General features: G+C 40.4%; 1 protein-coding gene and 1 pseudogene across 1 annotated transcript; one reads left to right on the forward strand and one right to left on the reverse strand.

The window, feature by feature from the left end:
* Positions 1–64: 64 nt before the first annotated feature.
* On the reverse strand, positions 65–10,062 carry LOC122313396 (protein MCM10 homolog). Its single transcript, XM_043128354.1, is given in 13 exon segments — positions 65–388; positions 478–550; positions 631–695; positions 784–954; positions 1,051–1,097; positions 1,219–1,252; positions 2,038–2,162; positions 2,250–2,347; positions 2,350–2,486; positions 7,062–7,069; positions 8,134–8,200; positions 9,328–9,511; positions 9,777–10,062. Coding segments are annotated over 13 exon segments (1,269 nt in total). The 5' UTR covers positions 9,871–10,062; the 3' UTR covers positions 65–222.
* LOC122313395 lies at positions 8,130–21,534 on the forward strand (annotated as a pseudogene).
* Positions 21,535–21,865: the final 331 nt, after the last annotated feature.

Here is a 21,865-nt window from a genome sequence, read left to right on the forward strand (position 1 = left end):
AGAATTAATCGGATAAAAGACATTGCATTTGCACAAGTTACTGGTTTCTCGTCATGAAAAAATATAAGCTCTAAACCCAACTCAAAATGATTATTTTAATTTGAAGAATATATTCTTTAAATACTTGAAAATATGAAGCTAAGTATTTGCTAAAATTACTTCGTAAGGACATGTTTTCATGAAGAAAGAGCTTCCTACGAGTTGGAGCTACATATAAGACAGTCACAATTCTTCATCTGAACTAACAATATCTAATTGAATCAATTTTCCTATATCTTGCCTTGTTTTGTCGACCACACCTAGTCCACGCTGCTCAGCTTTCTTTCTCTTCGCATCTGGTTGCTGATTTCCAATTACAGATGACTCTTCTTCCATTGTAGATGATTTCCTGAGAAATGACAGATAAATCTTCAGCGACTTAAAGCAAGCACCAAAGGCCGCCTGTACATCACAATGACTCATAGTGCATTGATTCACCTTTTCTCGGACATGTTAATAGGTTGTTTTGGAACTGTTGATTCTTTATCTGGATTCGTTGAAATCATTGTCCCTGCGATTAAAAAGAAGTAGCTCAGAATGAAATCTCATGAAATCACAATGAGCATATGAAAAAGACCTGAGATCTTAAACCTGTAATTGCAGTAAGGAACCTTATCCCTTGTGAGTATGTTCTTGTCATCACTTTACCTGCATTACTGTTACAATTAAAAAAGAACATCTGCAATAAGTGAAAAAATGCAAATATTTTCACAACAGAAACAATCTATTGTATCCATGTCAAACCTAAGTGTCTTTTTGAGTCCTTCCACAGAAAGTAGTTTTAATGGTTCCATGGGCTTTTTGAAATTCATCCTGTCTTCTAAAGAATCAACCATGCAAATCCCTTCCGGACTGAGGGAATCCCTACATGCAGTTCCTAGGTTCCTGTTAAGGAAACAAACAAGTTGAAGGCACCTGTAGCAAGAAACTGAAGACAATTGAAGCGAGTTTATTATTGAAATAATGCAATTAGTAGATAATGCCCTGAAGCACTACAGACTAATCACCTACCCTCCCTTGAGCTCAGCTCGATTTGTGACACATTTCTCTGAAGCTTTCTGTAGAAATAAAGCAGATGGTAAATATACATAGTAGAGTAGGAAAACAAAAACAGAGAAGAAAACAGATGGTTGGCTTTGAATATAAATTAGTCAAACAGATTGAAGCATACATGCTTACCAATGTATGATATTTACAACATATTCCACTGAGCCTGAAATACAATGAAGACTCAAGATATCAAAAAATTTCATGGGTCAGGGGATAAGAAGAAATATCATGCTACAAAAATACACACAATATCGATAATGGAATTATGGGTCAGCTGCTAATGGGAAGACGAATGATCAAGTTGCCATACAATGAGATGGTGAGTTTGAGAGATGCACATTATAAAAATGCCATGACCTACCTTCATGATATTTTGACCGAGGACCTCTGATGAAAAGTTACAAAAGTGCTTCCTTTGGTTCATTTTCCACCCATGTGCTCACCACACAATCCTTTGAGTGCAGACCAGAAGATGCTACTCACAAACACATGCTCTCATTACTTGACCTATCAACTAAACCTAATTGTACTAATGCTACAGAATATCAGATCAATGGTTTTTTGCATTTCAATTTTCACCCGATATACCCAGAAAACTGCAAACCAGGAAATTTATCATAAAGGGAGAAACTAATCTCAGCAATGGTTGTGTGAAAATTAACCACAGAACGGATGTCCAAGGAGCTCATGGGAAACTCTCCTTTCTGGTGGTGTTGGATTTCAGTCTGTGTTTATCTAATCTTGTTGCTTGTAGGTCTAATGCTCTCCCTATGTTTTACTGGTTGACAAGTACTTGAGAAAGGCTATTCTAGAACCAACTTGTCATGGCAGATGACACACTTATGATTTCACACAACTAGATTTATTTCAAACTCAATTACTGACAGTGAATGTTGTGAGCAGTTCATTCCATAATACAAAGAAATGCAAGGAGTACCCATAACCTACTTATTTATGACTATTGTACAAGGCATCCCGTCCTTCCTTTTTCCCTTACAAACTCCATAATCAACTGCAGTTCCAATCTTTAAAATTTGAGTAGGAGAATACACACTCAGAGAAAACCCTGTACCCTGCAAAAACAGAAAAGGGCAATTTCAGTATATCAGTGAACCTTAATAGACATTTCTATTGACACATGATGAGTTGATAGTTGATACCACTGCATCCTTGCGTACAGCACAATTGAACAATGCAAAGACTGTTCCAGCCGGCTCATTCCAGTTCTTCTGATAAGCATAACCGAACAAGAAAAGAAAACGGTATTTTCATCTAGACATCCCACCTGCCATATACAATAGTTCTTTCCTGTAGAACTGGTCTTTGGAGTCCCCTTCTCGGTCAATACTCCAACAGTTGCCCAACAACCCGACAGAGTGTCCCCTACCCACAAGTTCCTACAACATATCCAATATCTGAAATCACTACCATCACTCCGTTTAAATCAAATTAAGCTTCATGCAACATTTTAAGTGCTTGTCTATAAAAGCGAAACCGAAGAAAATTTGTTTGCTAAAGCAAGAGAATCACAACAAAGATTCCAAATATTAATGCCTATTTATACAATGCAAAGTGCAATCTCATACTTCATAGTTGATAATGTTGCAGATGGAGACAAAGAAGCAAACAGTGCATGGCTCACCGTTTACTATTTTGGCTCATTAGGCACCGTTCGGTGCTTTTGTAATTGTTAGGCACCTCCCCACCTCCCCAAGAATCATGCAGCAAATTGCTGCAACGTAATGATCTGCTCTCCTATAAATAGGAGAGCTTAAGGGTGCAGACAGCAGCGTGCAGTAGAGAGTGCAGAAGAGAAAGAACAGAGGAAGAGAGTGGGTGAGCAGAGATAAATTTTTTTTCTATAAAAATCATTTCATAGTGAAATAACAGCAGCTGTGGACGTAGGCAATTGCCGAACCACGTTAAATTTCGTCCCTCTTTTATTTAGAATCGTCTCTGTGTCAGAACAGCTCCTAACAACTGATATCAGAGCACTGGTTCGAGCTGTCCAAAAATTCAAGTTGTTCAAAATCAATTTTTGACAACTCCAAGGTGTTCCTCGCGTCGAGACGAATCCGTTGCCGCAAACGGAATCGAAAACGGAGGTCGGATGAGGCTACACGCGCCCCTAAAAGATTGGCGCGTGCATCTGCTGCAACTCACGCGCCCCGGAGGTTGAAGACGCGTGCACCACACTCTCCCACGCGCCCCCACGCGCGCCAGAGGTTGAAGACGCGTGAAGGACACGGGCCCACGCGCCCTAGAGAGGTTCGGCGCGTGTGTCACACGCGCCTCACTCTCCCCCACGCGCCACAGTACTGTACGCGGGTGTTCGACACGCGCCCACGTGTTGCCCACGCGCACTGTGCAGCGCGTGCATCTCACGCGCCAGACAGATCAGAACCGTCCGGTTTTCAGATCTGTTTTTGGCTAGATCTAAGCCATTCGGAGTCCGATTTCGACGATCAAATAGTGCTTTCCAACTATTTGGATCATTCCGGACTCATCCGTACGGTCGAAATTTTGAGATTCGGCATCAGAATATTGGATCTGAACCATCCACGTGTTGCAGATCATTTTTGGCTAGATCACGCCAGTTGGAGTTCCATCGCAACGATCAAATAGTGCTGACAAACTATTTGGATCATTCCGGACTCGTTTCCAGCTAATTCGAGTGTTTCGGACGCAACGGTGATCTTTGTTTGTTTGAATTTGAACTCATTTGTAAAGTTATGGCTGGAGAAGAAGCTAAAGGTGTTGGTATCGAGAAATTTGACGGTACAGACTTTGCCTACTGGAGAATGCAGATAGAGGATTATCTCTATGGGAAGAAACTACATCTTCCACTCCTAGGAAGAAAGCCAGATGACATGAGTAATGAAGATTGGAGTTTCCTTGATAGACAAGTGTTGGGAGTCATTAGACTAACACTGTCAAGATCAGTTGCACACAATGTGGGAAAGGAAAAGACCACGACGGATTTGATGAAAGCTCTATCGGACATGTACGAGCAGCCATTAGCCAATAACAAAGTGCATTTGATGTACAAGCTATTCTACTTGAGAATGGCAGAAGGAACTCCAGTTATTCAGCATCTGAATGAGTTCAACACCATCATCAATCAATTAGCTTCAGTGGGGATTGAATTTGATAATGAAGTACGTGCACTGATTGCTCTAGCTCAATTGCCAAAGAGCTGGGAGGCCATGAGAACAGCTGTCAGCAATTCTTATGGCAAAACAAAGATGAAGTATCAAGATATCCGGGACCATATTCTTAGTGAGGAAGTTCGCAGAAGAGATACAGGAGAAGCATCAACTTCCAGTTCTGCCTTAAACCTCGAGACGAGAGGTAGAGGAGCTAGTAGAAGTTCAAATCGGGGCAGATCGAAGTCCCGAAGAGGCAGAAGTAAATCAAGGTCCGGAAAACAAGTACAGTGCTGGAATTGTGGCAAAATTGGCCACTTCAAAAATAATTGCAAGGAAGCAAAGAAGAAGAATGAGCATGACTCTGTTAATGCCACAATAGAAGATCTCCAAGATGCCTTACTTCTTTCAGTCGACAACCAAATTGAATCTTGGGTGTTAGATTCAGGAGCCTCTTTCCACACTACAGCACACCGAGAAATCATGCAGAATTATGTCACTGGTGATTTCGGGAAGGTGTACTTAGCAGATGGTGAAGCGTTGGAAATCGAAGACATGGGAGATGTACCAATCAATCTGCCCAATGGAAGTGCATGGTTGCTACAGAAGGTGCGACATGTTCCCAAACTCATGAGGAACCTGATTTCTGTAGGACAACTTGATGCTGATGGGCATTCGGTACTATTTACCGGTAGCACGTGGAAGATAACAAAAGGAGTTATGGTAGTAGCTCGAGGCACAAAAACAGATACTCTATACATGACTTCAAGTATTAGAGATACTATTGCAATTGCTGATGCAAATGCCAACCTATGGCATCAAAGGCTTGGTCATATGAGTGAGAAAGGAATGAAAGTACTATTATCCAAGGGGAAGTTACCAAAGTTGGAATCAACTGATTTCGACATGTGTGAAGGTTGCATTTTTGGGAAACAGAAAAAAGTTAGTTTCCTGAAAAATGGTAGAACTCCAAAATCTACAAAGTTGGAGTTGGTGCACACAGATTTGTGGGGACTATCCCTAGTCGCTTCTCTTGGAGGATCGCGGTACTATGTTTCATTTATTGATGACTCAAGCAGGAAAGTATGGGTTTATTTTTTGAAAAATAAATCTGACACATTTGATACTTTCAAGAAGTGGAAAGCCATGGTTGAAAATGAAACAGGCTTGAAGTTAAAATGTCTGAGGTCAGACAATGGAGGAGAGTACATCGACGGAGGGTTCAAAGAATTCTGTGCTGCAAATGGGATTAAATTTCAGAAGACTATTCCCAGGACACCGCAGCAGAATGGCGTAGCTGAACGCATGAACAGAACTCTCAACGAACGTGCCAGAAGCATGAGGCTGAATTCAGGATTGCCTGAATGTTTTTGGGCTGATGCAATTAACACTGCAGCCTATTTGATTAATCGGGGACCTTCAGTTCCCTTAAAGTTCGATCTACCAGAGGAAGTCTGGAGCGGAAAGAAGGTAAATCTTTCCCATTTGAAATTTTTTGGCTGTTTATCATATGTTCACATAGATTCTACTGATCGTAATAAGTTAGAAGCCAAATCTAGAAAATGTTTTTTCACCGGTTATGGTGATGAAGAATTTGGCTATCGATTTTGGGATGATAAAAATCGCCAAATCATCAGAAGTAGAAATGTGATATTTAATGAGCAGATTCTGTACAAAGCTAAGTCACAAGCTGAATCTGAGGAACAGCCAAAGAAACCTGAGGTTGTTGACTTTGATGTTACTCGAGTCAACATTGATCAGAACGAGGATCAAGAAAATGATGATACACAGATCGAACAACGTACACCACTCACTGTTACTCGAAGATCTTCAAGGACAATCAGGCCACCACAGCGGTTCTCACCATCTCTATACTACATCTTGCTAACAGATAGTGGTGAACCGGAAAGTTATGATGAAGCTCTACGAATTGAAGATTCGATCAAGTGGGAGAAAGTCATGCAAGATGAGATGGAGTCACTGATGTCAAATTAGACATGGGAGCTAACTAAGCTTCCAAAAGGCAAGAAGGCTTTGCACAATAAATGGGTGTACAGAATTAAAGAAGAACACAATGGTAGCAAGCACTACAAAGCCAGAATGGTCGTGAAGGGGTTTCAACAAAAAGAAGGTGTCGACTACACAGACATTTTCTCTCCAGTTGTAAAATTGACAACGATCAGGCTAGTGTTGGCAATTGTGGCTGCAGAGAATCTACATCTTGAGCAGTTAGATGTGAAGACTGCATTCCTTCATGGTGATTTGGAGGAAGACATCTATATGCACCAGCCACAAGGATTCTCAGTGAAGGGAAAAGAGAATCTAGTTTGCAAACTGAAGAAGAGCTTGTATGGCCTAAAACAAGCTCCACGACAATGGTATCGGAAGTTTGACAACTTCATGTACAGTAATGGATTTACAAGACTGCAGGCTGACCATTGTTGCTATATGAAGAACTTTGACAACTCTTATATTATCCTACTATTATATGTAGATGATATGCTCGTTGCAGGGTCAAGCATCGAGGAAATCAATGAACTGAAGAAGCAGTTGTCAAAGCGGTTTGAGATGAAGGATTTGGGTGCTGCAAAACAAATCCTTGGTATGAGAATTATTAGAGACAGGTCTAATGATACTCTCAAGCTCTCCCAGGAGGAGTATGTAAAGAAGGTGCTCAGAAGGTTTAACATGGATAAGGCGAAACCAGTGAGCACACCCTTAGCTAGTCACTTTCGACTAACTAAGGATCAGTCGCCAAAGACGGAGGAAGAGCAAGAATGCATGGACAGAATACCCTATGCATCTGCTATTGGTAGTCTTATGTACGCCATGGTCTGTACAAGGCCAGATATTGCACAAGCAGTGGGAGCTGTGAGCAGGTACATGAGTAATCCAGGAAAGCAGCATTGGGAAGCAGTCAAGTGGATTTTAAGATATCTACAAGGCTCTTCAGATACGTCACTATGCTTTACAAAAGCAGGTTTAAAACTACAGGGATATGTAGATGCTGATTTAGCAGGTGACGTTGACAGCAGAAAAGTACTACTGGATTTGTGTATACGCTGGGTTGTACAGCTGTATCGTGGGCTTCTAAGTTACAGAAGATTGTTGCTCTCTCAACTACAGAAGCGGAATACGTTGCTATAACTAAAGCAGGGAATGAAATGGTTTGGTTGCAGTCATTCTTGGAGGAATTGGGAAAGAAGAATGAAAAAGGCATTCTGCACAGTGATAGTCAGAGTGCTATTTTTCTTGCAAAGAATCCAGCCTTTCATTCCAGAACAAAACACATACAGTTGCGATACCATTTTATCCGATCTCTTCTCGATAGTGGACAGCTGATACTTGAGAAGATTCGAGGAACAGAGAATCCAGCAGACATGTTCACAAAAGTAGTTACTGCTGACAAACTGAAGCTGTGTATAGCTTCAGTTGGACTTCGTACTTAAAGGCATGACTTGAAGTTGCTGTGATAGTTGCTATGAAGATATGTAGACTCATTTGTCTCCAAGTGGGAGATTGTTGCAGATGGAGACAAAGAAGCAAACGGTGCATGGCTCACCGTTTACTATTTTGGCTCATTAGGCACCGTTCGGTGCTTTTGTAATTGTTAGGCACCTCCCCACCTCCCCAAGAATCATGCAGCAAATTGCTGCAACGTAATGATCTGCTCTCCTATAAATAGGAGAGCTTAAGGGTGCAGACAGCAGCGTGCAGTAGAGAGTGCAGAAGAGAAAGAACAGAGGAAGAGAGTGGGTGAGCAGAGAGAAATTTTTTTTCTGTAAAAATCATTTCATAGTGAAATAACAACAGCTGTGGACGTAGGCAATTGCCGAACCACGTTAAATTTTATCCCTCTTTTATTTAGAATCGTCTCTGTGTCAGAACAGCTTCCAACAGATAACTGAACAAAGCAAACATCTGAAAACAGCTCACCGAGCTCTGCTGCACTGACCAAGCGGTTCCTGATCAAAGGAGGAATAAAAACAAATTAAACGTGAAACGATTTTAAAAACCGTCCAAACTGCTATAAATTTGATTTTACACTGCGTACAATTGCTCAAAAAACTGCACATAAAGAATAAAAAAGTAATCTTGTTTCTCATGTCCCAAGGCTGTTGTTAGGTAAAGTATGTGACGAGGGCAAGGAAAAGTTGGTAAGCGATCAAAGAGGTGTATATGAGAAGCCCAAAAAAGGAAGGTAAGGATGGGTCGAATTAGGTAAAACACACCATTTGGTGAGGTAAAGTTGATAAGCGATCCAAGATGTTTACATAAGAAGCCCAAGTGAAGCAAGGTGAGGAAGGGTAGAATTAAGGAAAAAGTCAAGACCGTTTGGAGAGATCTTGTGAGGGTACCAGGAAAGAGTTTTATTCAATAGGACTTATATCTTGAGAGATCCATGCAGACAAAGCAGGTCCTGCAAAGACACCTCTCACAGAAGGACACTGTCATCTTCAGTGTCGTGCTCAAGGAGAATGGTTCCTTCATGTTGTGCTCCTCAAATCCTATAAATATCAGGTATGCATTGCATCTATCTAGATTTATTTAGAAACTCCTGCCTCTTTCATTGACTTAACTATCAGAGGCATCTCCACTGGAATTGTTTCTCTATTTTGCAAGAACTTATTGTGGATGTTGCAAGTGCTGCTGAGAATTGTCTCAAATGAATTAAATTTCAAAAGAAAATAAAATTCTCGATCGCTAAGCCGTATTACTACCTGACCCAAATTAAAACAGTGCACCAAGCTAAACAATGAAGAGAAAGGACTCTAACCTCAACAACACCACCCACCCCCCAAGAAAAAAGTAACATTCAAAACAAAAATGACAAACGAAATCACATAAACTACTAAACGCTATGTTTGGTTGTTGAAATTCAATACATCTCAAACTAATTATTGATGGGATGCACTACTTTTTCAATTTCCCATAAAAAAAATATACATTTCAACTTAAAAAATTAAACCTATCTACCTACAAAATATTACTATTCACAATTTAACTCAACTCATCTCAACAATCTAACGCAGCCTAAGTATCATACACGCACGCCTCATTTCCATTTTAGGATAAGTAGCGAATCACTAACCTTATTCGCAAGCCCGAAAATTTTTCAACCTCGGTATAGTTGGAGGCCTTCGAGCCCTTCAATTTACCAGCTTTCTGAACCGGCTTGTACTCGTAGTCAAGGAAGTCTCGCACGGTGTCTCTAAAGACGGACATGTCCGACTTCTTCTCACTACGCCTCGGCGATCTATCCTCCGAGAGATATCCTGAAAAGTCAAGACCACTTTTTTAAAATCAAACAGAGACCCAACACCCCACCCCCCCCCCCCCCCCCCCCCCCAAACAAAAAAAAAAAAACCCAAAAAAAAAAAAAAAAAATCCCCAAAACACCAAAGCAGTGCATGATTGGATAAAAATGGCGGCACCCCAATCTATTTTTTGTAAACTAAGTGGAAACTGACAAAGACATAGGAAAATTAGAGAACTTCGATGCTGAAATGTTAAAAGAAAGAAAGAAGATAATATGAAAACCTGGTGAATGGGGTGAAGGAGAACCGGGAGGAGTATCCAAAACTCTCTCTCTGAGGGACAGAAGGAGATCGAGGTCGTCTTTGTGGCTCGACATAGGTGGAACTCTCTCTCAGTGAGACGGCTATACGTTGAGAAAGCTAACAGAGTAATGGGAAGAGTTTTGGTTTGGTCTTTGGAGGGAAAGTTGGAACTTCTTGCCGGAGGAGAGAAGCACTAGGATATAATTATGCACTCCTAATATTATCGTCCATAAAGTTCGATAGATGGAGATTAGATCATTGAAATCGATATTCCTTTATTTGCTACATAATATTATGCGACAGAAAATATAATAATATTCCTATACACGTATGAATGGATAGTTTTGGTGTGTATTAATTTAGAAAGTAATACTATATATATAGTTGTAGAATGAATAAATACAATGCAATCACTTTAAAAAAGAATAGAATTTACTATTAAAAAATTAAATTTTTTTCGTGTACATCTCGTATTTACTCATTTTTTTTAAAAAAATTATATGATATTTGCACGACGCTTGCACAGTTCACGACTGTAAATATTATTTCTCTAATTTAAATATTTGATATTTTTATAAAATAAAGTACTACATAAAATAAAGTTAAATCCCTTTTGCATTTATAATCTTCTTAAATAGTACTACTTTTTATTCTAAATCTTAGGTATTGTTTGGCCATCAAGATTTCTCATTTACAAAATATTAATTTTATCATTACAATTTTTTTAAATCTTCATACAAAATATAATAAACAATTCAACTTTTTCTTAACTTTTTTAAATCTCAAAATAATAATAATATTAAAATATAATATTTTAATATTTAATTTTAAAACTCAAAATTCTCATCTAAAAAATCTCAGTAGCATAACCTTTTCTAATTATATCTATATAAAACATAATTAAAACTATTTAAAATGGACTCAATTTCAATATCATGTACGATGAAAATGGTAAAATATAGGATAAATGACAAGATTCCTCACATCTCTTTTCATATTATAATCACTGTGGGTAAATCGTGGTATTAATTTGCTTTGTTTTTTTTGCAGAATTCCCAAGAAGAGGAAGAATTGCGGCTCTTGTTGGTGGCATAGCAAAGAGTGCCAACATAGAGGCCGCAGAGTAAGAAGCTTCCATGATTTACCCGCCAATTTCGAGTTCCTGTTATGGATATAAGGCAGGCCATCCTCGTATGCCCACGAGTCCGGTTCACATTCCCAGGCAACTCTCCCAAGACTAGCATGAAGACAGTAAAAATATGCTAACAAAAATTCAGAGGGAAATTGGGAAAAAATAAAAATAAAAACTTGAAAGAAACACAAGGCTCACAACTCTAACAAAGAAATGGCCACAAAGAGATCAAAACGGAAATTCAATATACAAGTTCCGAGCTTTCCTCCAAGCCCTCTATATTTACCATTTCGTTGACCCAATAGAGGCTTTTTACATGGAGTTTATGTTTCAGCTTCCGGGTACCTCCTTCTAAGGCGGCTTCCCGAATTGTCTCACAATATATATTTTTTTTTCTTTTCTGTTTTCCGTGGAGTTACTTATCATTCTACTGATCTCCGAACTGGGTTCGGTTTCTAGTTGAGGAGTGGTCACAATGGTGGTGCCAAGCCGCGTGCTCATGCTCGCCGTTCTTTCTCTTTTAGTTTCAGTCGCAGTTGGCGATGGCAGGTACAGGCTTCAGAACGTGACTTATGATGGAAGGTCTTTGATCATCAATGGAAAGAGAGAGCTTCTGTTTTCTGGTTCCATTCATTACACTCGTAGCACCCCGGAGGTAACTTAAACGTCAGCTTATTGAGCTATCCTTTTGTTATTTGTTTTTCTTTCGTTTTTGAGTATTTTCTTGAGGGGTGAGTTTTAAATGGATGAAACTGATGCGTAGTGTTGTTAAACTGGATTTTAGATGTGGCCGGACCTTATAGCAAAGGCTAAACATGGAGGTTTGGATGTGATTCAAACTTACATTTTCTAGAACATTCATGAGCCCGTGGAAGGGCAGGTAAGAAACGGTGTTGCAGACAGAAATTGTTCTGAATTCATCTGTCAGAAGTAAGAACCGGTGTTGAAGGCAGACATTGTGCTGAATTCATCTGTCAGAAAGATTTCTGTGTCTCAGTTTAACTCATCAATGATGTTCCCAATTTTCGGCAGTTTAATTTTAATGGAAATTATGATGTGGTGAAATTCATCAAGATGATTGGGCAGCAAGGAATGTATGTGACCCTCGGGATTGGGCCGTTCATCCAAGCTGAATGGAATCACCGGTATGCCTTTGGTTTCTCATTTTCTTCCTCTTATATGATTTTCTTGCTGCAATGTAACCACTCTCTAAAATTATGTTTGTTGGGGGACCACCCCATGAGTGCCGTCCAACTCATTGGTGCCCATGTGTTGGTGGCGTCCAATTCACATGATTGTGTTCCTCTCATATGCCCATGTGGTGATGTTTCTCACATGTGCCTCCAGATGAATTAAGCTGGTGTCCAGCGATGTAATATGAAGGGAGATGGGTTCAGCCTCTCCTATAAATAGGAGAGGTCATATGAAGGGAAGAATCATCCCATTGAGAGAGTGAAGTGAGAAGTGTGTGTAGTGTGCCATTTGAGATAGAGTTGTTTTGAATATAGTGTTTCCGCTCAGTGGATGTAGGCAAATTGCCGAACCACTTAAATATTGTCTCTATCTATTTTGTGTTTATTTTCAGGGCAGCTCAAGGCACAACAATTGGTATCAGAGCTTCGGTTCGTGCTACCCAGAAAATTGCAGTTGATCGAATCAACTTTTGATTACACCACAACGTTCCTCTCGTCAAGACGGATCCGTTGCCACAAACGGCATCGTAAACGAACATCGGAGGAGCCCACACGTGCCCCTAGAAGATCGGCGTGTGCATCTACTGTATCCCACGCGTCAGACAGATCAGAACCGTCCGTTTTCTATATCCATTTTGGGCTTGATCTAAGCCATCTGGAGTCCGATTTCAATGATCAAATAGTGCTTTCCAACTATTTGGATCATTCCGGACTCATCCGTACGGTTAGAATTTTAAAATTTTGTGTCTAAATTTTATAAATTCAAATGAAAAGATCTGGAAGAGATAGGAGTTCTGAAAATGCCAGTAGCTCTGGACGTCGGTCCACAGTGTCAAATGCCAAGTTTGAAGTTGAGAAATTCGATGGAACAAGCAACTTCGGCGTGTGGCAGTGTGAAGTCATGGACGTTTTGATCCAACAAGAGTTGGATATTGCGTTGGAAGAAAAGCCAGATGATATGACTGATCAGAGTTGGAAAAAGCTTAATACTCAAGCTTGTAGTATAATCCGATTATGCCTTACCAAAGAACAAAAGTATTTTGTCATGAGAGAGACAAATGCTAAGATACTTTGGCAGAAATTGGAGGATAAGTTCATAAAGAAGAGCATTGAGAGCCGTTTGCACTTGAAGAAAAAGCTATTCAGATTCCAATTTCGTGAAGGTAATTCTATGTCTGAACATCTGAATAGTTATAACCAAATTCTTGCTGATTTGTTAAACTTGGATGTTGAAATCGAAGATGAAGATAAAGCTTTACTTTTGTTAAATTCCTTGCCTGATACATATGAGCATTTAATTACTACTCTACTGTATGGGAAGGAAAGTATTAGTTTTGACGATGTATCTAGTTCTTTAATTAGCAATGAGTACCGTAGAAAAAATAAGCAGGTACAACTAGATACATCAAGTGAAGAACTAACAACAAGAGGGAGGCCACAGTCAAGGTATCCCGAAAAGAAAAAAGGTTTTCAATCGAAAACCCGAGCCACATCACGTGGTCCATCAGTCGGAAGAAAGCTCGCCAGAGACGAGTGTTCCTTTTGTCACAACAAATGACACTGGAAGAAGGATTGTCCCAAGCTGAAGGAACAACAGCAGAATCAACCCACCACAGCCAATGTCGTGGACAGAGATGATGATTTAGATTTTTCCTTGACAATTTCATCATCCATTTGTCATTCCGATGAATGGATTATGGATTCCGGATGTACCTATCACATGTGTCCCAATCGGGACTGGTTTACTGACTTCACAAAAATTGAAGGTGGAGCAGTACTTATGGGCAATGACAGTGCCTGTAGGACTCAGGGAATGGGTAGCATTCGGTTAAAACTGCACGATGGCAGCGTCAAGACTCTGACAGAAGTTCAGTACGTTCCGGACTTGCGAAAGAATTTCATCTCACTGGGATCTTTAGATTCAAAGGGATTCAGAATCACCATTGAAGACGGAACTCTCAAAGTACTATTGGGAGTTCAGGTGGCTATGAAGGGCTTAAGGCGAAGAAACTTATACTTCTTGCAAGGAAGTACTGTTGATGGAAGAGCTTCCACAGGCTGTGAGAAGCTAAATGAGACTGATGCCGACACCTCCAGTCTGTGGCATAAGCGTATGGGACACGCAGGAGAAAAAGTTTTGCAAACCCTGGTGAAGCAAGGCTTACTCAAAGGTGCCAAGACTGGTAAACTGTCTTTCTGTGAGTACTGTGTATTGGGAAAGTAGAGGCGGATCAAGTTTGGAATCGCTGTACACAATACACAGGGAATACTTGACTATGTACACTCTGATGTTTGGGGACCTACCCAAAATGCATCTTTGGGAGGTAAACATTGGTTTGTAACTTTTATAGATGATTATTCTCGTCGTGTGTGGGTATATACGATGAAGAATAAAGATGAAGTGCTGCAAATCTTCCTTGATTGGAAGAAAATGGTTGAGACTCAGACCGGCAAAAAGATCAAGCGGCTTAGATCTGATAATGGAGGTGAATACACTTTAGATCCTTTCATGGAAGTATGCCGGAGAGAGGGAATTGTCAGACACTTCACAGTACGAGGTACGCCGCAGCAGAATGGTGTGACAGAACGAATGAATCGTACTTTACTAAAGAAAGTGCGATGTATGTTGCTGGATGCTGGATTCAGTAAACAATTTTGGGCTGAAGCTGTGACATATGCCTGCCACCTCATCAACAGACTACCCGCATCTGCCAATGACAGGAAGACACCCACTGAAATGTGGAGAGGTACACATGCTACTGATTATAACTCTTTACACGTTTTCGGATGTCCTGCTTACTATCACGCTAAAGAGAGTAAGCTTGATCCTAGAGCCAAGAAAGCAAAATTCTTGGGCTTTAGTACTGGTGTAAAAGGGTATAGACTCTGGTGCATAGAGTCTAAAAAGGTGATCATCAGTAGAGATGTTACCTTCAATGAATCTGAGATGCTTAAGTCACATAAGTATAGAGATTCCAGTGAATGCAGCCATGATAGCGAAACACCTGGTGATTCGCAAAAGGTGGATTTTTCCACTCGAAATGATTCAGGAGAAACAAATGGAGAGCATGGATAAGATGAGGTTGATAGTCCAGTCACAGTACCTCAAATACAACCTGAATCAATAGCAACCAACAGACCGAGAAGAGAGAAACGTGTACCGTCACGTTATGCAGACTATGTGACATATGCATTACCAGCTGAAGGGGGTGAGATCCCAACCACTTACAGAGAAGCCATACAGTCCAGTGAACAGGTTGAATGAACAAAGACAATGAATGAAGAGATGCAGTCTCTTCACCAGAACCAGACTTGGGAGCTTGTGCCACTTCCAAAAGGAAAGAAGACAATTGGCTGTAAGTGGATCTTCAATCAGAAAGATGATCAAGCTGATAAGAATGGAGTACGATACAAAGCTAGGTTGGTAGCCAAGGGCTACGCTCAGACAAAGGGAATGGACTACAGTGAAGTATTCTCTCCTGTTGTGAAGCATTCATCCATTCAGATATTGCTAGCTTTGGTAGCACAATATGATCTTGAGTTAACACAGCTTGATGTAAAGACAGCTTTCTTACATGGTGATCTGGAAGAGGAGATTTATCTGTCTCAACCAGAAGGATTCAAAGAAGCTGGCAAAGAAAACTTGGTATGCAGTCTGAAGAAGTCTCTCTATGGCTTGAAGCAGTCACCTCGGCAATGGTATAAGCGGTTTGACCGCTTTATGATGGATCTGAAATACACTCGTTGCCAATACGATCATTGTGTATATTTCAGAAAACTTGCAGATGGATCTTTCATTTATTTGATTTTATATGTAAATGATATGTTAATTGCATGTAAAAGCAAAGGGGAGATAGATCGCTTAAAAACTCAGTTAAGTCATGAGTTTGACATGAAAGATCTGGGAGAAGCTCGAAGAATACTGGGGATGGAGATCAGCAGAGATAGGGTGAAAGGTACAGTTCACCTTACTTAGAAGCAGTATTTGAAGAGAATACTACAACGCTTCAACATCGACTCAAAGACGAAGCCGGTGAGTACTCCAATGGCTCCATATTTCAAGCTCAGTGCATTGCAGTCTCCTAAAACCGATGAAGAACGGGACTACATGAGAAATGTCCCATATGCAAGTGTTGTTGGAAGCTTAATGTATGCCATGGTGTGTATACGACCTGATATCTCCCAGACCGTTAGCTTAATTAGCCGCTATATGCATAATCCTGGAAAGACTCATTGGCATGCGGCTAAGTGGATTCTACGGTATATTTTAGGAACCGTAGATATTGGTTTGAAGTTCGAAAAGAGTGAAGATGGTCTAGTAACTGGGTATGTTGACTCAGACTATGCAGGTGATCTTGACAAACGCCGATCGACAACTGGAAATGTGTTCACTATGGCTGGAGGACCAGTTAGTTGGCGATCAACTTTGCAGTCGACAATTGCACTATCATCAACTGAGGCTGAATATATGGCTGTAACAGAAGCCGTGAAAGAAGCCATTTGGTTACAGGAATTGGTAACAGACTTAGGCTTTAAGCAGCAAGAGATTACCGTTTACTGTGACAGTCAGAGTGCAATTCATCTGGCAAAAAATAAAGTATATCACTCTCGAACAAAGCATATAGATGTCCGTTTCCACTTCGTACGTGAGATATTGGAAGAAGGGGACATTCTACTTCAGAAGATTGGCACTGAAGATAATCCAACAGATATGCTGACGAAAGTCGTCACCGGGATCAAGTTCCAACACTGTTTGGACTTGATTAATATCTCATACTGCTGAGCACCTACGGGTGCATTGGCGCCTTAGGGCGCATTTGGTAGCGGAGATCTCTCATGGCAAATGAACATTTTGATAAAGAGATGAAATCATTAGAAGGATACAACATGTAGTATCCTAATGTGGCACACTTGGGTGGAGGGGGTGATTGTTGAGGGACCACCCCATGAGTGCCGTCCAACTCATTGGTGCCCATGTGTTGGTGGTGTCCAATTCACATGATTGTGTTCCTCTCATGTGCCCATGTGGTGATGTTTCTCACATGTGCCTCTAGATGAATTAAGCTGGTGTCCAGCGATGTAATATGGAGGGAGATGGGTTCAGCCTCTCCTATAAATAGGAGAGGTCATATGAAGGGAAGAATCATCCCATTGAGAGAGTGAAGTGAGAAGTGTGTGTAGTGTGCCATTTGAGATAGAGTTGTTTTGAATATAGTGTTTCCGCTCAGTGGATGTAGGCAAATTGCCGAACCACTTAAATATTGTCTCTATCTATTTTGTGTTTATTTTCAGGGCAGCTCAAGGCACAACAATGTTGTTCTAAACTTTAAACTTCAGAGGAATTCCATATTGGTGCAAATTTATTTTGGGAGATCTAATGCCATAATCAAGGAACTCTACTGAATTGAGTTTATTCCTATTTGCAGAAATACATGAAAAAATATGCGAAAATGATTATAGATAAGATAAAAGAGGAGAAACTGTTTGCTTCACAAGGAGGGCCCATCATCTTGTCACAGGTTTGGTTCCAGTCTAATAATGTTCATTTTCTTCGTAGGAGATCTTACCATCTTATTAATTTGATGCTTAAAATAACTCATAACGCAGATTGAAAATGAATACAATCACATCCAACTTGCATATAGAGATATGGGAAGCAGATATGTTCAGCGGGCAGCAAAAATGGCAGTGGAACTGAATACTGAAGTTCCATGGATCATGTGCAAGCAGAAGGATGCTCCAGATCCAGTGGTGAGTTTGCAAAATCTTTTCATGTAACCTTTGGGATCGAAAGAATTAACTCTGAAAAGATTTGCAGGAATTGAGAACTAAGACAACAACCAAAAAAGTCTTCGTAATTTTGACAAAAAGTACCCACTTTGATGCGCAGATCAATACATGCAATGGAAGACACTGCGGAGACACTTTCACAGGCCCAAACAAACCCCATAAGCCTTCTTTGTGGACTGAGAACTGGACTGCTCAGTGAGTGTACCCCTTGGTGATCTTTAGTGAACCATTAATGGCTAGTCATAGGCTAGTGAACAAGAAAAGAAGGGCATGTCATAAACAAATACACGCACATGTTAATGGCTTATATAGCTGTTTTTAACCTTCATGGAAATGCTAATGGCTTTGCAATTGTTCTTTGTAATTACAGGTACAGAGTATTCGGAGACCCTCCATCTCAAAGAGCAGCAGAGGATATTGCATTCTCAGTTGCCTGCTTCTTCTCAAAGAATGGAACTCTTGTCAACTATTATATGGTAGGAAGATACATGACCTTCTCATTTTTCTCATGGGATGAAGTTTGCTTGAAAGGCTTTCTTCCCTAATGCACATCCCCTTCATAATTTGCAGTACCATGGTGGGACTAACTTTGGAAGAACAAGCGCTGTCTTTACAACAACTTGCTATTATGATGAAGCTCCTATTGATGAATATGGTAAGGATTTCTAGTAATGGGATCTCTGATATCTCAATGATTCTAAGGTTGCCCAAACATATGGGGCCCTTACACGTCTAACGCAGGTTTGCAGAGGGAACCTAAATGGAGCCACCTTAGGGACTTGCACAAGGCTCTAAATTTATGCAAGAAGGCTCTGCTTTGGGGTGAACATGGCGTCCAAGTTTTGGGCAAGCATACGGAAGTAAGCATCCGAATAGAGTAAACAATGTGGCATATAGCTTCCTTCCAATCACTGTTCTTTGATATGTTTTAAGTTGTTCTACCATTTAGGCTCAACTCTACGAGAATCCCGGAACAAAAGTCTGTGCTGCATTTTTGGCCAACAACAGCTCTAAATCGCCAGAGTTAATTTCAGGGGTGAGAAATATTACCTGCCTCCACGTTCCATTAGTATCCTCCCTGATTGCAAGACTGTGGTCTTCAACACACAAACAGTAACTCCTCATCTCTTACATATCTCTTTGTAACATAATTAGCATGGTTTTGTTTCTTCAGTTGTGTATTAGTGCCCCTAAATTACCAGTATTTGGATTTTGGGAATGTCCAAGGGTTTCTTCTCTTATATAAAAACAGATTGTATCGCAACACAATGCAAGGAACTTGAAGAACTCGAAGCTTGCAAATAATCTCAAATGGGAGATGTCCTCAGAACCCATCCCAACTGTTGAGCAATTGCCAGTTGATTCCAAGACTCCCAAAGAGCTCTATAGTTTGCTTAAGGATACCACAGACCATGCGTGGTACACCACTAGGTAAGCAAATCTTAAGCACCTTGTGGGTGAAAGATAGATTGAGTTAAGATCTGTCTAACTGTAGTAAGGATTCTGAACTGGAGCTAACAGTGATGAACCTGTCTGACATGTTTTGTATATTCTGATTGCAGCATAGAATTGGGTCCCTGTGACTTGCCAATGCGGCCTGATATTCACCCAGTACTACGCATTGCAAGTCTTGGCCATGCCTTGCATGCATTTGTGAATGGCGAATATGTTGGTGAGCGCACAATCAAGCACAACATTCTCTTTACTTAAAAAACTTCACATATCCAGCTCATTGTACTTAAGGTTTTCAGGATTGGCGCATGGAAGCCATGACGAGAAGAGCTTTGTCTTTCAGAATGCTGTAAATCTCAAGGCCGGGGTTAACCATATAGCTCTGATTGGCATGACGGTGGGACTACCGGTGAGTAGCTCCTAGCTTTTTTATCATGCACTTTTTTTTTGGGATCTAGACAAGGCTCTTACAAGCTGTTCTTTGCCTATGAAGGATAGTGGAGCCTACATGGAGCACAGGTATGCAGGTCCTCGTGCTATAACTGTCCTAGGTTTGAACACAGGAACTCTCGATCTGACAGTCAATGGTTGGGGGCATCAGGTACTGAGGAGCCTCTTAAAGTTAGTTGCACTTGCTGAAATAGAGAACTTCAAAAGAAAAAATGAATCTGATTATTGGAAAATGACCAACTAGCAGGTGATGTACTTAAACTACTGCCCATTTTGCAGGTTGGTTTATCGGGAGAAAAAATGAAGGTGTTCACACGGTCAGGCTCACACAGGGTAGAATCGAAGAAAGCTGATGGGCAAGGGCGTGCTCTTACATGGTACAAGGTATGCTAGGAGAAACATGTCCCGTTGCAGCTCTTGATAAAGAATTCTAAATCATGGTTATTATTCGACAATTGGCAACAGTAATAACTTAAATTTTCATAGTCAAAGAAACTTCATTAGGAAATTACAAACTGAAGAAGAAAGATACAAGTACATTCAAGAGTGTTGTGGGCTTTCAACAACCTTCACACTTGTATGCATATTCTTGTTGCAGACATATTTTGATGCTCCTGAAGGGAATGACCCTGTTGCTATCAGGATGACTGGTATGGGCAAGTGAATGATTTGGGTCAATGGTAAAAGCATTGGTCGTCACTGGATGTCCTTCCTCTCTCCTCTCGGAAATCCTTCTCAATCAGAGTAAGTAAAGCTACAAGTAAACTACACTTACGAGTGATTGAAATATTCATGAAAAGCAATCTAATTTTCTTTTTCCTCAATTATATTTTTCAATTTTCATCAGGTACCATATCCCGAGATCTTTCATAAAGCCAACAGAAAATCTCCTCATAGTATTGGAGGAGGAGAAAGGGAACCCAGAAGACATTGAAATCCTACTTGTCAATAGAAATACAATCTGCATTGTCATAAATGAGTATCATCCACCCCATGTGAAGTCATGGCAAAGGAAGGAAAGCAAAATCAGACCTGTGGTGGACACCGTGAAGCCAGCAGCTCAACTGAAGTGTCCAAACCACCAAGAGATTGTTGATGTAGAGTTTGCTAGCTATGGTGATCCTTATGGTTCATGTGGAAGCTTCTTCATGGGCAACTGCAATGCTCCCATTACCAAGGAGGTTGTTGAACAGGTAAAAACACATTATTCCCCAAATGTTGCTTTGTCATAATGTCACGTGAAACTATTTTCTTTGATGAGCAAATTCAAACGCAAATTGTCATGCTGTATTGGCTTTGAGCAGAATTGCTTGGGAAAAACTAGCTGTTCAGTTCCGATTGATCGCGAACTTTCCATCAAGGACAACGATGCATGTCCAGATATCATGAAGACACTTGCTATACAAGTGAAGTGCGACCACAAGAAACATTAGAGATGATCAGATCTCATTCATACGAGTGTTTGCGATCATGGATTAGAATAGTGATATTAAGCCCATGGTAGTTTCCAGAGCAAAGTAGAGCCTCGAATAGTAATTGGATTTTAAAGATTTGTTCTTTTTAAATACTAAAACTTTTATGGTTGTATTCACCTTTTTTCTGCATTACCCCTTCATAAGTATACATACGGAATTACCATGTAACACATACACTGGAGATCCAGGTTGCTCTTGGATCAATCTAGCCATTAATTTTAAACACTCCATTTTTCCTTTTCAACATCTTCAATCTTGCCATTTTAATGGCAACATGAAAAAACTTGGAAAGGAGTAGAATGCCTGTACTTGAAAGCAAGCTCACTTTAAAGAAACAAAAGAGTAATGCTGAAAAACTCACTTAAAATGGGACGAGGTCTTTGATCCCCCACGATATTAAGGGGAAGGAACACCATACGCTGCTTTATTTTTATTTTATTTTTAAATACAACGAAAGAAACAACTCTACATAGCCCTAATTCTCTGATTTGTCAGCGCCCACAAGGTTGAATCAAGAAAACAGAAGATATGGTTAGGCTCCCCCCCCCCCCCCCCCCCCCCCCCCCCCCAACAAATA

This window comes from Carya illinoinensis, chromosome 6, assembly GCF_018687715.1.
Source record: "Carya illinoinensis cultivar Pawnee chromosome 6, C.illinoinensisPawnee_v1, whole genome shotgun sequence".
NCBI classification, from domain to species: Eukaryota; Viridiplantae; Streptophyta; class Magnoliopsida; order Fagales; family Juglandaceae; genus Carya; species Carya illinoinensis.